We start from the raw sequence: 16148 nt of genomic DNA on the forward strand, positions 1-16148 counted from the left end.
ATCTGTCAGAGCCTTGATCTTGGACTTCCCAGCCTCTAGAGCTGTGAGAAATCAAATTTTGTTATAAACCACTGAGTTTATGAACTAAGACACTGCTTTTCATTACTTCCAAACTCAAATCTGTTCCTCCCACCCCTACTCTGCATAAACAACTTTGTTTTGTACCCAGTTTTTATGTGGCTGTTTTCACTAATTAGTATGTTTTATGTGGTGTGGTTAGACCTCACTTGTCAATTATATTGAATGCAAGATTTTGAAATTCTACATGTTATTGAACTGATACTGATATTCTTATGGACACTCTCAAAGTTGTATTATACTTACAAATGCACACACACAAAAAATTATTAATAGGTTAGCTCTCTTGGATAGTGTACTACTTTGCTGTATGCATGATCCAGGTTGGTGTTGTGAAAAATGAACTCTGGACATATTTTTTAAAAATGGATTATTTGGGGATTCAGTAATTCCATGAGATGAGGAAACTCCAGAAAGAAGCTTCCAAAAGGAATGAACAATGTGAGAGTTATGCAAAAATGTCACCTCTATTCCCCTCCAAAAGAGAGAGAGAGAGAGAGAAACCTACTTTGTTTTTCAAGTGTCAGACAAGACACTTTTACCCCCCTAACAGTCAGAGATTCATCAAATAAATAAGAATTTCAATAAAAATGAAAATACACATAGGTGCCGCTTAGTTTCTCTGGAATCAGAAGCAGCCTCTTCATTTTCTTCTTCTTCTTCTTCTTCTTGCCTTTCTCCTTTATCCACTCCTCTGTTTCTCCTTATTAACTTTGATCACCAATAGGAGCTTGGTAGTTGACACTCAAAACCAGAGAGCTGGATATCTCTGAATTTTGAATTGCAACAATCCAGATATCCAAATACCTTTATTAGAGGTTTATTATAGTTGAAGGTGAATACAACAGTGTAGTTTTCTCACAGAGAAACTTAAGAGTATGACTGCATTTTATTCAAACACTAGGTTTAAAGTTACCATAGTCTAATATCCAAGTATCTTAAAGATTGGTAAATCTTATGCAGTATAAGTTCAATTTTAGATCAATGCGTATTCAAAATTTATTTATTTGTGTCTTTTAGGTAACAGCAATGAGAATACAGGGGTGAAGATGACTGAAATGTCCCTAATCACTTGGACTGGACATTCAGCTCATAACTCATATATTGTTTAATCCAAAGAGAAAAACAAGTGTCAGAAACAGAATTGGAACGTGCATCTGCCATGTCCTATAGTACACCACAGGCAGAGCTGAGAAAAATATTTCAGAGCAATTATTTCCATCCAGGAAATCCATGTTCATTGTTATTCTTTAAACTAGAAATTATTTCATCCCTCTTTTCTTTGAAGTCCTTAAATCTGTTACTGTTTAGGGTCTCTATCCAACAACTTCTCATATCACCCTATTTGTAGCCTCCAAACGTTAACACCTCTATGCTGAAATGGAGCCCATCAAATAAACCTTTGAGGTTTAAACTGTGTGTGAGGCAGAAATGGTACTTAAGCTCTTAATGAAACTCCAAGCTCTGCAGTGTTACATTTATGCCCCCCCCCCAAAGGGTGTGTGTGTGTGTGTGTGTGTGTGTGTGTGTGTGTGTGTGGTGGAGCTTACAGAAGATGGAAAATGCTCTCACTTAATAAACATTTATTCCATTTATTGTCTTCTCTTTCAAAACACGATTTCCATGAACTAGCGATTTAGGAACCATTCATATGACTTGGAGGCATCTGTAAACTTTGTGTGTGAAAAAGTGGTTTCCAACTCTCCAAGTAGTTTCTTTCTTTCTGCTGATCTAATGCTCACAGGCAGAAAAGCAAAACATGCCTCTCACGGATTTCCCTCATCTTTCTCCAGGAAAAAAAGAAAAAAGTGTAGAGAAAATGAAAGAGGGAAGAAAAGAGCGTGAAGGAAGAAATTCGGAAAGGGAAGAGGGCGGAGGAGGGTGAAGGGGAGCGGGAAAGAGAGAGAGGGAGGGAGGGAGAGAGAGAGAGACAAAACAAACACCAACACACACACACACCGCGCACTTGGTCGCAGACACAAACACACACACTCACACACACACAGACACACATACACACACCGCGCGCGCGCGCACACACACACACCGCGCGCGCGCGCGCACACACACACACACCGCGCGCACACACACACACACACACACCGCGCGCGCACACACACACACCACACACACACACACACACACACACACACACACACACACACACACACACACACACACACACACACACACACACACACACACACACCGCGCACTTGGTTGCAGAGAAGCCGACTGAGAGCAGCTGCAGCGTGGAACCGCGGGCGCCCACTGGTCCCTGGAGCTGCCAATCGGGGCGTAATCCTGTAGGAATTACTCCGGGTTTATCTGGGAGTCACAGGACCTCCTCTCCCCCAGAAACCCGGAGGAGCCCGGAGAGACAGGCTGGGAAGAGTGGGAGGGAGCAGGAGGAGAGGAGAGGAGAGGAGAGAGGAGGGGGAGGAGGAGGGTTGTGGGAGGGAGGCGGTGGCGCGGGAGGAGGAGGGCGCAGCGGCTGAGCTTCTAGCTCGGCTCGGACGCGCTGCTGTCCAGAGATTCCGGCAGCTGCAGCCGCGCGCGGCGCGCGTCCCCAAACTTCAGCTGCAGCCACATTTCAGGCCGCCTCATTTCTTCCTCACCAAATCCGCAACGGCGCGGCGATCCGGTGAAGAAGCCCGCGGAGGAGTCAAACCACAGCAGGCATAGAAGAGCCCTGAAGAGCAGCCTCCCCCGAGCACCAACTCGGCTCCGAGAGCGACCAAACCAACAAGTGAGAAGGCGCCGAGTTCTCGGGGCGCAGCCGCAGCCGGCGGGAGCAGACGGGCGCTGAAGGAGCCAGCAAGAGACCTCGAGTTCGGATCCCGAGTCTGCGAGCTCCCCCCCAAAGTCCGCAGCCCCCCGAGTCGAGGTCGCTGCGGCTTGTGCGCTCCTGATCTGTGTGCGCGGGCTGCGCCGGGCGCCGGCTGGAAGGCTGCGTTTTCGCCCACTTGGCAAGCGAGGGCTGGGCGCTGCGGGTCTCCGGGGAATATGCGGCGCGTGTGGATCCTGCTCACCTTGGGCTTGGTGGCCTGCGTGTCTGCGGAGTCGGTGAGTGGAGGCTTAGGCGGCGGGGCGGGGTGGGGGGGCGTTATACTCATTGTGCGGGGTTCCCTGGGCCCCAGTGGAGTCTGTAGCGCTGTTGGGGAGTCACGTAGCGCCACCTGGGGTATCCCACCACCTTCTGTTCTCCTTGCCACCCGTAGTCGTGGCCGTTCGCCCCCCCCCCCCCGCCCACCGAGAGTCTGTGCTCCTCCATTGTTAGCCCCCCCTTCCTTTACCCCCAGAAAAGCAGAGTGCGCTGGAGTTGCCCCCCACCCCCAAGTCTCCTGGGAGGAGAGCTAGAGAAGCACATTTGGTGGAACCGTGGAGGCTCCTGAAGTCGCTCCCAACTTACTCGCCCTGCAGCGGGCCTGACTGGGTGTTCTTGGAGGGTCGCAGATGGAAGCCTGGCTACAGATGGGGTCTCAGGACGACCCCCAGAGGAATGGGCCTCTTCCCCAGCTCCCAAGCCTCAGGGATGACCTGGAAACCTTGGGGCGGGGGCAGGGGTGGCCTTTCCTCCCCACACCATCTGCGTCTCCTCAGTCCAGTTTTTAATTCGATCTAATGCTACTTTTAGGGAGGTTTTTTTTTTTTTGGGGGGACGGCAAATTTAAGAAACCCGGGTGTCGGGAGAGGGAAGTTTGTGAAAGTTCTTTTGTTTGATGTTCCCGGTGGTCGGGGTGAGGAGCCCACGGGACTTGGAAACCCAACCCCGCGGAAGCGCAGCCCGCGGGGGGCGCACGGAGCGCGCCGGAAAGTGCCGGCATTCCAGTCCCCCGGTGACCCCTCTCCTCCGGGGGCGCCTGGCGGCCCTCTGAGCCGGGAGAACCCCGGACGCTTTAACCCCACGGTACTGAAGAGCTGCCTGCCGGCCAGGCGGGGACCAGGGAACACATGCACTCGACCTCAGGTCGCCTGGTCGGCCCGGGAGTCCACACCGTTCCCTTGCGCCCCCTGAAATGCGGTGCTCTGGAAATCTGCGGGAGCCTCTTCTCTGACCAAGCGGGCTGCGGGTATCAGCCTCCATGCCCGAGCTGCGTGGAAGGAAATTGGAGATTTCTGGAGCTGGAGGTTTTTTTCTTTTTTTTCTTTTTGTCACCCAGTGAACGCCTTCTGAAAGGAGCTGGGCTTCCTCTGTTTAGTCGGCCCCTACCTGAGCCTCCAGAGCCTTGTCCAGCCAGGTGGAAACCCACGCACTCTCCCCCCTCCCCAACCCATCTCCCCAACCCATCTGAGCTCCTGGTTACAGAAACCTGCCATTCTCTTCCAGTCCCAATTTCTTCCCTCTGCTATCTAACAACTTGTTCATCTTTCTCACCAAAAACAAATCTTTTTTTTTTTTTTTTTTAGTTACCCATCGTTGCTTTCCCCTTCTTCCTTTCTTGGGCGTTGAGGCAGTTAGGGTTTGGGAAATGGCTTTGGCACCGGGCAGCAAATGGGTATTTCTTCCATCTGTGAGTGTGAGTGTGTGTGTGTGTGTGGGGGGGGCACGACTGTTTTCGCAGGTGCTCAGACGTTGCCTAGGATGAGCGAGCAAATGAACTGTACACTGTCCAGAACCGATGAGTGTGTGGATGCTCAGGTTCTAAAACGGAACTGCCAGCCTTATCAGTGTTTCTCTTTGGCAGATGATCGTTTTAATCCTTCGGGATCGATGATTTCCCACCCAGTTATGTATCTTGCCCAGTAATACAGAACAAAAGGGAAGAGGTAGTTTATCTTAGGGAATCATTATTGCTCATCTTGTTGTAAAACAGGCCAAAGGAAAACTACTTTTGAAAAGGTATAGAGGGTTTATGGAGGTTTTTTTTTTTTTCCCCTTCCTTGCTGATTCCAGTTCAGGGTTTTGTTAAGAACTTAGGCTTGGAGGGTTCCAGAGATAAAAGATTTTTATTTTTACCTCTCCGGGTTTATGCATAAATCCTATAGCCTTCAAGGGAGCTTTTGGCTGAACTATACCTGTCTTTCCTGGTGATACCTTCCCAAGGGACTCTGTCTTTGGTGTACATAATAATATTTCCAACTGGTATTTTCTTCTGAGTAGTTGCATCACCATGGTAGTTACTGTTTTAGTGATTGGAATATCACTGGAAAGTATGATTAGATATTTTTTAAAATGTCAACCGGGAGACTCTAACAGGCTTTATTAGACAGGGTCTTTCTTTGTAGAATCTGTTTCAAAGCCGGATGCCTAACAGTACATCTCACTTGCTCTTCGATTTCTGTTTTATATATATAGCAAGTATAAATGTAAATGAAGTTGAAAGCCTTAATATTTAGATATTTGCTCATTACAGTATTTCTTATTTTAATCTGAGAAGTGCAACTGTTTCCTGGGTGTTCAGAGTAATGACTGGTCTGAGCTTAAAGTCCCTCTTTAAAAAGAAAGAAAGAAAGAAAGAAAAAAATGTTTACAGTTTAGAAATTCTCTGATTTTATACTGAGTTTCAAGGGTGGAGAATAGAAGTTCTTGGGAACTAAGACTCCAAGTTGTCTGTGGTGACCAGTCCTTTTTGGATGCTGGAATTGGCAGGGAAAGCCTGTTCCTGGGGAGATATTCATATTTTCCATGGGTTGGTTAGGACTTTCACTGCAGGAACACCATGCAAGGAGAAAGACAGACTGAGTGTGGCAGTGGTGACATGTTGTTACTTCTCTATCCATGACTATATGATACTTATCTTTAGAAATATTATATTACAGACTACTGCCTATTCTGAGTTTGAAAGAAAAATGTGTTTAATAAAATAAAGCATTTTCAAGTTGTGGGATTTTATGCACCTACGTAGATGTCTGAAAATAAAAATGCCAAGCCACTTGGATTCATGATTCCCTTTTATTTTCTTAGGAGTGATGGACTTTGGAAAGTTGCTATTCGAAGGGAAAGTAAAACTGGAAACATAATCTTTTGTCATTTAAAAAAATATTGCATTGAATCAAGTGACTTCTACAAGGGAATTGTATAGAACAAAAATCTCCTTCTCTGTTGGTTGGATATTGGCAGTGGTAGAAGTAATTTAAAGTCTACTCCACCCCCCCCACCCCAAAGCACTGCTCAGCTCTGGTTTATGGTAGTGCTGGGATTGAACTTGGGACCTTAAATCCTCAGGTTCTGTTTGTCCAGAAGTATCATTTAAAAAAGAAAAATATGGGCTGACAAAATCCCCACCACATAGAAGGAAGTTTTGTTGCTTCAGCCTCTTTCACCATCTCTCTTTCTCTCTCTCTCTCTCTTTTTTTCCCCTCCCTCTCTCCCTCCCTCTTTCCCTCTGCTTCTTTGTCTCTGTCTTTCTCTGTCAGGGGAAAAAAAAAAGAAGTTGTCCAGGTCTGGTGAAGCACCAGTAATAATAATAATAATAATAATAATAATAATAATAATAATAATAATAAAAAGGATGTAAGATTGGGTTCTTTGATGATGGGTTTCACAGAAGGAATATGAGAATGGGACCTTATCCATCTGGTTTTGTTGGTACTTATCACTGAAAGGATGCTTAAATGGTACCTTAAGCAATCGTTACAGTGGGCCCTTGAACAGTACATGGGTCAGAGATGCCAACCCTTGCACTGCATGCAATCTACATATATAACTTTTGACTCCTCTCAACGTATGCACCGTCAGCTTACTTTTGACGGAACCCTCACTGACAACATGAACAGTTGTTTAATATGTCTTTTGCATATGATATGTATTGTAAATTCTATGTTCACAATAAAATGAGCCAGTCAAAATAGCTTTAAATTTTAAAAAAATGTTTATTTATTTATTTTTCCCTTTTGTTGCCCTTGTTGTTTTTATTGTTGTAGTTATTATTGTTGTTGTTATTGATGTCATCGTTATTAGATAGGTCAGAGAAATGGAGAGAGGAGGGGAAGACAGAGAAGGGGAGAGAAAGAAAGACACCTGCAGACCTGCATCACTGCCTGTGAAGCGACTCCCCTGCAGTTGGGGGGGGGGCTGGAACCAGAATCCTTATGCTGGTCCTTGCGCTTTGTGCCACATGAGCTTAACCCACTGCGCTACAGCCTGACTTCCCAGACAAAATATCTTATTGAGGAAATTATAAAGAGAAAATACTGAATTTATCTCTATCATACATTTATTTATATCATAGTTCATAATATGTTACAAGATGTTTTTTTATTTGTTATTGATAATATATCACAAGATTGTAAGATTACAATGTACAGTATCACACCATATCTCCCACCAGAGTTCCATATCCTTACCCTCTCACCTCCCAAAGATAACCATCATAGTTCTCACAAGTCTTAAAGTTTGCTTGCTTCTGTTTTGTTTGAACTTTATTTTATTTATTTTTACCAGATCACTGCTCAGCTCTGGCTGATGGTGGTGCAGTAGATTGAAGCTGGGACTTCGGACCATCAAGCATACGAGTCCCTTTGCCATAACCAATCTGCTACCAACCCCTGCCTGTATTTTTTTTTTTGGCAAATTCATATAAATTAGATTTCTAGATTACACAGGATTGAAACCATATGGTAGTTGACTTTGATCTCTTTTACTTAATTTGCTAAGCATAATCACCTCCAGTTCCATCCATTTTGTCCCAAAGTATACAATATCATCTCTTTTGATTGCAGAGTAGTATTCCATGAAATATATATTCCATAACTTCTTTAGCCAGTTGTCTGTTGACACCGTACATTTATTTATGTCATCTGTTTTCAAAGGTCATCTATTTTTTTTTCCTTTTTGTCTTTTTTCTTTTTCCTTTTTTTGGCCAGGATTAGTTTTCAAACACTCACAAGTCCCTAGAAACCTGATCTGATGGCCAGTCCCCAAAATCCTGGGGTCTCCTTAAGTTTGTAAGGACATTAAGACTCATCTAGTCATAGGGGGTTCAGCCAGCTCTATCATTAAGGTTTATAGCTATTCTGGTCAAGCCATTGGGCTATTCACATTTCAATTGGCAGTGATCCAGTGGGCTAGAGGGGAATGTTGTCCAAGTTTAATTCTCATGTGATTATTCTTCCTCATTGATGGACAAAAAAATAAATCAAATTAAAGGCTCATTTTCTTCACCCTATGGTTAGAAGACCTGTCTTCACCCTGCTGTCAAAAGTGTATCAGCTAATTCTTTCATGAACCTGAACCCAAATTGAAAGAAAATCAAGATGTAATAAAGAAGAGTCTTTGTGGGAGACTTAGCTACTCTTATTTACCATTTTAGTTAAATGGTCCCAGTGCAAGATTTAATCATCTTTTTATCCTTTTCGTTTCAGTTTTGAAAGAGTCAAGGATTCCTTCCAAGATCAGACGAGATTAGGTGTGTCCAGGGTGGTATGGCCGTAGATGAATCAAGGATTCCTTGGTTGATTCCCATTTCCACTTTGCCTGTAAATCCCCATATGTGTTACTGGTTTTTATCAATGCTTACTGAGCGTCAACTAAAGACTCATGATAAAGCAGTAAGTAATTTAGCCAACTTTGAAGGTCATATTTTAGTGATGCAAATTGCTTTCTTTTTCATTTTCTTTTTTTTTCCTTTGAGATCTTGACAGTTTATGCCTTTATGTCACTGATCTTCTAGTTACCTTTCGGAGACACACAACTGCTTGATTTTTCCCCTCTAACTCTGAGTGGATTGCCCACCGTTCAGAGGTTTTTTTTGTGTGTGTGTTACCTTGTTAGCAGTGGAGTAAAATCTAAATTGTGTCAGATGTAGAATTCGGCATCTTCCTAATCATCCCCTATTGACCACTGGCCACTGTGTCTCAGTCCAGTTTCACTGGACTTATTGTCAGGAACTCTCCCTGGGACACAGCCACCTCTTTAGGGAAGCTCCTTTTAAATTCAATCGATTCAGATCTAAGTTCCAAATGCCCTTTCATGACTGATCCAGCCATGTTTTCAGCACTCTGTAAAAAGGAAGGCAGACTGATAATCAAAATCACTGGGAGCATGGAAAAAAAATGCAGATTTCAGGGACTCGTCTCAGACATGCACAGCCAGAAACCTGAATGGGAGAGGGGTGATCTGTATTTTAATGAGACATCTGAAATCTTTCTTTTGAATTGGCCACATTTGAAACCCATGGTCTAGGTCATCCAGGTCACCTCCTATTGTATGTTATTTTGTATCAGTCCTGGGATTTGCAGCTATAAGGAGCTCTGTGACCCTGGAGAAGAAAGAGTGCAGAGGGCTTGAGAATGGGAGGTGGTCAAGTCTCAATTCAAATGCTGTTACTTTGTGGTAGAATTTGGACAAGGTACTACAATTCAGAATCATTTAAAAAAACAACAACAACATGTATATGTGTATATATTTGATCCAGGAATGTTTTTATTTGATAACTTCTGCAACAGTAAAAAGAGAGGAGAGAAATAGGGATAAGAGGGCACGGTTTCTTTTTCTTTTTCCTTTTCATTTCTTGACTTCTGTTTTCTTAGTTTTAGATGATGTACTGTAGGTCTTTTATCCTTCTGACACTGGAAGGAGGTGCATTTTCTCACCTGTGGAGATTGGGTCTAGGATGGGATCCCTTGCATCCACTCCTTTGATCCTGTAAGATCCTGAAGTGGGTAAACACCTGTTGATGCTCTGCATTGACATGCAGATGCCTATAGGTTGGTCCTGCTGGAGTCCAGCTCCACTCTGGCCATCAGAAGCACTGACCATCAAAGGCACTGTGGCCAGTTTGTTAGTTTGGATGCAGTGTTAATTTGATGCAGTGTTAGTTGATTGGAAGCATAAGCAAGATCAAATGCCCTGTCCTGCATGTCACATTTCCTCTCTTCTGCTTCCTGGGCTAGACTGAGAGTCAGGCACATAGGAAAGAGAGTGCCCAGTGACACCCACTCTGGCTTGTTCCGTGTCATCTAGATTGTGGTAACAGTGTTGGTAAAGGAATATCAGGGAGACAAGAGTAGAGAAAGAGGGTATTTTTAATGTTTGGTTTGTTTTTAATCATAGGAATTCCAGAAAATATTCCCTTAGCTATTTGAGCCTTAGGTCCTGCTACTAAAACTTTCCATTATATTTTGAGAAGTCATTTTGAGGGCAGCATTAGATTTAATAAACCACCGGAGGGGGGGGGGAAGAGAGATAGATAGCATAATGGTTATGCAAAGAGACTGTCATGCCTGAGGCTCCAAAGTCCCAGATTCAATCCCCCCACACCACCATAAGCCAAAGCTGAACAGTGCTCTGGTTAAAAAAAAAAAAAATTAACAAACAAGGATAGAGATGTGACTAAAGGACATTGTCGAAACGGAACTGTGAACATCTCAGGTATCTCACAGGATTAGTAGGACTGGAATAGAGGAACAGCCTTGATGTCTTTGGTGATTTCCCATTTAAATTTCATGGCAGCTGAGTGGAACTGACTAGTATGTGGTCAAGGATGGTGAGAACCAGGACAAGTGCTTGGACTCCAAGGTACAGCAAACTGGCTAAAGGGCATTTCTTTCCTTAACTGTGGAGTCTGTTCAGTGAGATATGTTACAAAGATGCAGTGGTTGTGCCCTTTACAAAGTGTGTTGGTGTTTATTTTCTTAGGATTATGCAGGCTTATTAAATACAAACAGTGCTGGTGTTTTAAGGAGTACCTATGGTCAACAGAATTAATAGAGCTGGTTCTTATGATAAGAATAACACTTGGGAGGAGATATTTAGTTATTAAAGGAGAATTTTTTCTAAGTCTTTACCCCCAAAAGGTCAATAATTAACTAGACATTTTGTCTGATTTGCTATTAAATATAAATGCAGTAAAGATAAGTGTACTATATTTAGGGCTTAAGTGAGATTTTGAACGTATGTGACACATTCTTTTTTTTCTCTCCCACATTTTCAGTGCTTTTATTGGCAGATAGGGTTGTATTGGTGAGCTGATATAGTAACTGCACTTTTATAGCCATCAGTACTTAAGTTTACAATTATTTTAAATTTACTGCTTTACACATTCAATAGTTCCAGGTATGCAACATATTCTTTTAATCCCTGTGAGACCTCAGCATTTCTTTTTCTTTCTTTCTTTTCTAAATATTTATGTATTCCCTTTTGTTGCTCTTGTTTTATTGTTGTAGTTATTATTGTTGTTGTTATTGATGTCTTCGTTGTCAGGCCAGAGAGAAATGGAGAGAGGAGGGGAAGACAGAGAGAGAGAAAGATAGACACCTGCAGACCTGCTTCACCGCTTGTGAAGCGACTCCCCTGCAGGTGGGGAGCCGGGGGTTCGAACCCGGATCCTTACGCTGGTCCTTGAGCTTTGTGCCACTGCGCTTAACCCACTGCGCTTAACCCGCTGTGCTACTGCCCGACTCCCTCTTTTTTTTTTTTAAGGATATATATTTTAAAATCTTTATGTATTTATCGAGGAGAGACAGCCAGGAATCAAGAGGAAGGAGGAGACAGAGAGGGAGAGAGACGGAGAGATACCTGAAGCCCAGCCTCACTACTCGTGAAGCTTCCCCCCCTGCAGGTGGGGACCCGGGGCTTGAACCTGGGTCCTTGTGCATTGTAACATGCACACTCAACCAGGTGCACCACCACCCGGCCCCCTCTTTCTTTTTTTAAGGTAATATTTAAAAAAAATTTTTAAATATTTATTTATGTATTCCCTTTAGTTGCCCTGGGTTTTTTAATTGTAGTTATTATTGTTGTTATTGATGTTGTTGTTGGATAGGGCAGAGAGAAATGGAGAGAGGAGAGGAAGACAGAGAGGGGGAGAAAAAGACACCTGCAAAAGTGCTTCACAGCTTAAGCGACTCCCCTGCAGGTGGGGAGACGGGGGCTCTAACCGGGATCCTTACGCTTTTGTGCCATGTGGCTTAACCCGCTACATTACTGCCCGACTCCCTTTTAAATTTTTTATTACCTTTATTTATTGAATAGAGACAGAGAAATTGAGAGGACTGGGAAGATAGGGAGAGAGACACCTGCAGCACTGCTTCACCACTTTTGAATTTTTTTTTTTTAAAAAGGAATGAGCAAAATATATAAAGAGCTCAGTAAACTTAGCACCAAAACCAAAATAAGGGGGTCGAGTGGTGGCTCAGTGGGCTAAGCTCGCGTGGCGCAGAGCCCAAGGACTGGCGGAAGGATCCCGGTTCGAGCCCCCGGCTCCCCACCTGCAGGAGAGTGCTTCACAGGCGGTGAAGCAGGTCTGCAGGTGTCTGTCTTTCTCTCCTCATCTCTGTCTTCCCCTCCTCTCTCCATTTCTCTCTGTCCTATCCAACAACGAATGACATCAACAATAACAATAATAACCACAGCAAGGCTACAACAACAAGGGCAACGAAAGGGGGAAAAATGACCTCCAGGAGCAGTGGATTCATGTTGCAGGCACTGAGCCCCAGCAATAACCCTGGAGGCAAAAATAAAAATAAAATAAAATAAAATAAGCAAGCGGCACCATGAAAAAGTAGGGAGAGGATATGGACAGAACCTTCACTGAGGAAGAGATCCAGAGGGCCAGCAGACAGATGCTCACAGTGGCCAAAGTCAATGAATATTAGAAAAATGCAAATAAAGACAACAGTGAGATACCAGTTTACACCTGTGAGAATGTCACACATTAGAAAGGGTAGTAACGACAAATGTTGGAGAGAATGTGGGGAAGAAAGGACACTTCTGCCCTGATGGTGAGAGTGTAAATTTGTCCACTCTTAATGAAAAATGGTCTGGAGATTTCTCAGAAAACTAGAAATAGACCTACCCTATGATTCTGCAATATCTTTCTTTAGGGGTTTACCCAAATGAAACAAAAACATCTATCAGAAGGAACCTATGTTTATAGTAACACATTTGTAATGGCCACAACTGGGCAGCAACCACCTAATAACAGATGAATGACAAAACAAACAAACAAAAAAAACAGTGGTATATATACATGATGGAATACTCAGCTGTTAAAAATGATGAAGTCATCTCCTTTGTGTCATCATGATGGAAGTTGAAGATACCATGTTAAGTGAGATAAGCCAAAAAGAGAAGGACAAATACCAAACGATCTCACTTATAAGCAGGACTTAATATATAGGGACAGAGAGGGAGAACACAGTGAAAAGTGGACTGAGCATAGTGTGTTGCATCAAAGCAAAGAACTCTAACAAAAAATGAGGGAGAGGGAGGGGAGGAAGAAAACTTTGGGGCTCTGGTGCATAATGAAACTACTCATGTGTCAATGACTATGCTGTAAAACATTAACCCCTCAATTAAAAATAAAAGAATGTCTGTAACTTGGAAACTGTATCAGACAGGAAAAGTCAAATAGAAAACTGTAGAGGAAAGTCTTGGTTATCTTAAATCTGTTTATATACATATATAGATATGTATAAACGTTTATATATGTACGCCCACACTTATACATGTTATAACAATGTATATGCTGGAATCCATATACACAACCACAAATGAATGCAGGTAAAACTGGGGAAATAAGGTCCATAGAGATAGTTCAACATATGTGTGCAACGCAGGTTCAAGCCCCAGTATTGTATGGGAGGTTCTCTTGCAATGGATCAAAGTTTTGGTGCTGTGGTGTCTCTCAGTCTCTAGCAGGGTGAAAATCAACTTGGAATTGTGAAGTCACACAGGGATGAGGCTCCAGTTGCATCAGAGAAAGAAAAAGACAAATGAGGATTCTTTGAAAAAAGAGAGATGGGTAGATTTTATCAATGCCAATATTCTCCTTGTGATATTTATGCTTACTATAGTGGATAAAGTGTTACCATTGTGAAGAGCAGGATTCAGGGCACAAAGGATCTCTCTGAAACCTCTCTTGTAACTAACTACATGTGATCCGATCATTTTGTCAACACAATTTTCAGTTAAAAAATGGCACCAGGTCTAGACGGTTTTACAAGTGAGTTCCATTGATCTGTGAGGAGCAGATCATCATTTCAGTGCTTAGACAATGACAGAAGGTTGGTCTTTCTCATCTTATCAGGTTAGTGTTACTTTCCATTAAAGCCAGACAGGAGGTCTCGAAACTTTACATCAGGCTCAACCTGACGCTGTTGACTGGCTATGGAAGAAGGGCAAACCCTAGAAGAAGAAAAAAGCCAGACAGAGAGAGCACAAGAAAACAGATCTACTGACCGATTTCACTTATGACCATAGCTGGATTTTTAAAAAAATTTCTTTATTTGGGAATTAATGTTTTACATTCAACAGTAAATACAATAGTTCGTACACGCATAACATTTCCCAGTTTTCCATATAACAATACAACCCTCACTAGGTCCTCTGTCATCCTTTTTGGACCAGTATTCTCCCCCCTCCACTCACCCCAGAGTCTTTTACTTTGGTGCAATATGCCACATAACTGGAAAATTTTTTAAAATATTTATTTATTTATTCCCTTTTGTCACCCTTTTGTTTTATTTGTAGTTATTATTGTTGTTATTGTCATCGTTGTTGGATAGGACAGAGAGAAATGGAGAGAGGAGGGGAAAACAGAGAGGGGGAGAGAAAGATAGACACCTGCAGACCTGCTTCACCACTTGTGAAGTGACTCCCCTGCAGGTGGAGAGCCGGGGGCTCAAATCAGGATGCTTAGGCTGCGCTACCGCCTGACGCCTGGAAATTTTTTTTAAGGAGAATATTATTATCAAATTGAAAGCAGTAGTTCAACACAGAAATCATGGTGAGGTCAAGTAATGCCTTAACATTAGGAAGTTGTGCTGTTATAGGGATAACAGTACATCATCATTGCAACAGATGCAGAAAAACATCTGATAAAAATTTGTAAAGATGTTCATAGAAGAGTCTCTAATTTCTGGTTAACTGAAGGTTTACTATATTAGGGTTATACATCTGTGCTAGTGGCTCAATTCATTTGACATGTTTAGGAATCAGGAGGCAACTGTTTACAGAGTTGTTAGGCAACAGTTTCTTGTGGCATGGCTAACAGGTGTGTGGCAGTGTAATAAAATAGGGGTCATAACACATATGGATCCTAGTTTATATACTGTTGTATGCTTTACCAAATTAAGATATTATATGATGTACTCTTGAAGGTTTAGGAATTGGGTATAATAGGGTTCTGGTTCTTGTACCACCACTTAAAAGCTCTGTTATCTTAGGGAAGTCTCTTGTCATCTCAAGTCTCTGAGCCTGGCTTTTTATTTTCTTCCCAGAATTATATAGGGGGTTCTAATATTTTATCATTTCATTATTTTGAAGACTAACCTCAATAATGACTGTGTTAACACAAAGTCTGATCCATATTTGGTGTTTTAAGCACATATGTTTCTCATTTCATTGCGATTCTGGAATACTCTAACTATGCAAAAGTATGTATGTGTGTTTATTATTTCTCTCTTGCACTTGGATCCTGATACTAAGGAACAAGTTTATTATTACTATTAGTTATATTTTATCAGGCAAGATGATGTTGAATTATACATCCCCCCATAGTATATATTTCCTGAGTCACACAGAATGTAACTAAAAATAGACTTCCATAGACGTTGGAAATTAAGACTTGAAAATCTAAGGTAGTTCTTGGGATTATAGTTGTATAATTATAAGATGTGTAAAAACTCAACATTGTAATCCTAGTTGTTTTTTTTTTAAATTTTTTATTTAAGAAAGGATTAGTGAACAAAAGCATAAGGTAGGAGGGGTACAACTCCACACAATTCCCAACACCCAATCCCCATAACCCACCCCCTCCCATGGTAGCTTTCCCATTCTCTGTCCCTCTGGGAGCATGGACCCAGGGTCGTTGAGGGTTGCAGAAGGTAGAAGGTCTGGCTTCTGTAATTGCTTCCCCGCTGAACATGGGCGTTGACTGGTCGGTCCATACCCCCAGTCTGCCTCTCTCTTTCCCTAGTAGGGTGTGACTCTGGGGAAGCTGAGCTCCAGGACACATTGGTGGGGTCTTCAATCCAGGGAAGCCTAGCCAGCATCCTGGTGGCATCTGGAACCTGGTGATTGAAAAGAGAGTTAACATATGAAGCCAAACAATTTGTTGAGCAATCATGGATCCCAAGCTTGGAATAGTGGAGAGGAAGTGTTAGGGGGGTACTCACTGCAAACT

At 42.8% G+C, this 16148-nt stretch overlaps 1 protein-coding gene across 1 annotated transcript in view; it reads left to right on the forward strand.

Moving 5' to 3' along the window:
• The first annotated feature begins 2529 nt into the window (after positions 1-2529).
• SDC2 (syndecan 2) overlaps positions 2530-16148 on the forward strand; it is a 127714-nt gene continuing 114095 nt past the window's right edge. The window contains exon 1 of the mRNA XM_007532241.3: positions 2530-3144. Coding sequence (XP_007532303.1) covers positions 3085-3144 — 60 coding nt within the window. The 5' untranslated portion in view covers positions 2530-3084. The remainder of the gene's footprint in view (positions 3145-16148) is intronic.

The sequence above is a fragment of the Erinaceus europaeus genome, chromosome 8 (genome assembly GCF_950295315.1).
Source record: "Erinaceus europaeus chromosome 8, mEriEur2.1, whole genome shotgun sequence".
Lineage (NCBI taxonomy): Eukaryota > Metazoa > Chordata > Mammalia > Eulipotyphla > Erinaceidae > Erinaceus > Erinaceus europaeus.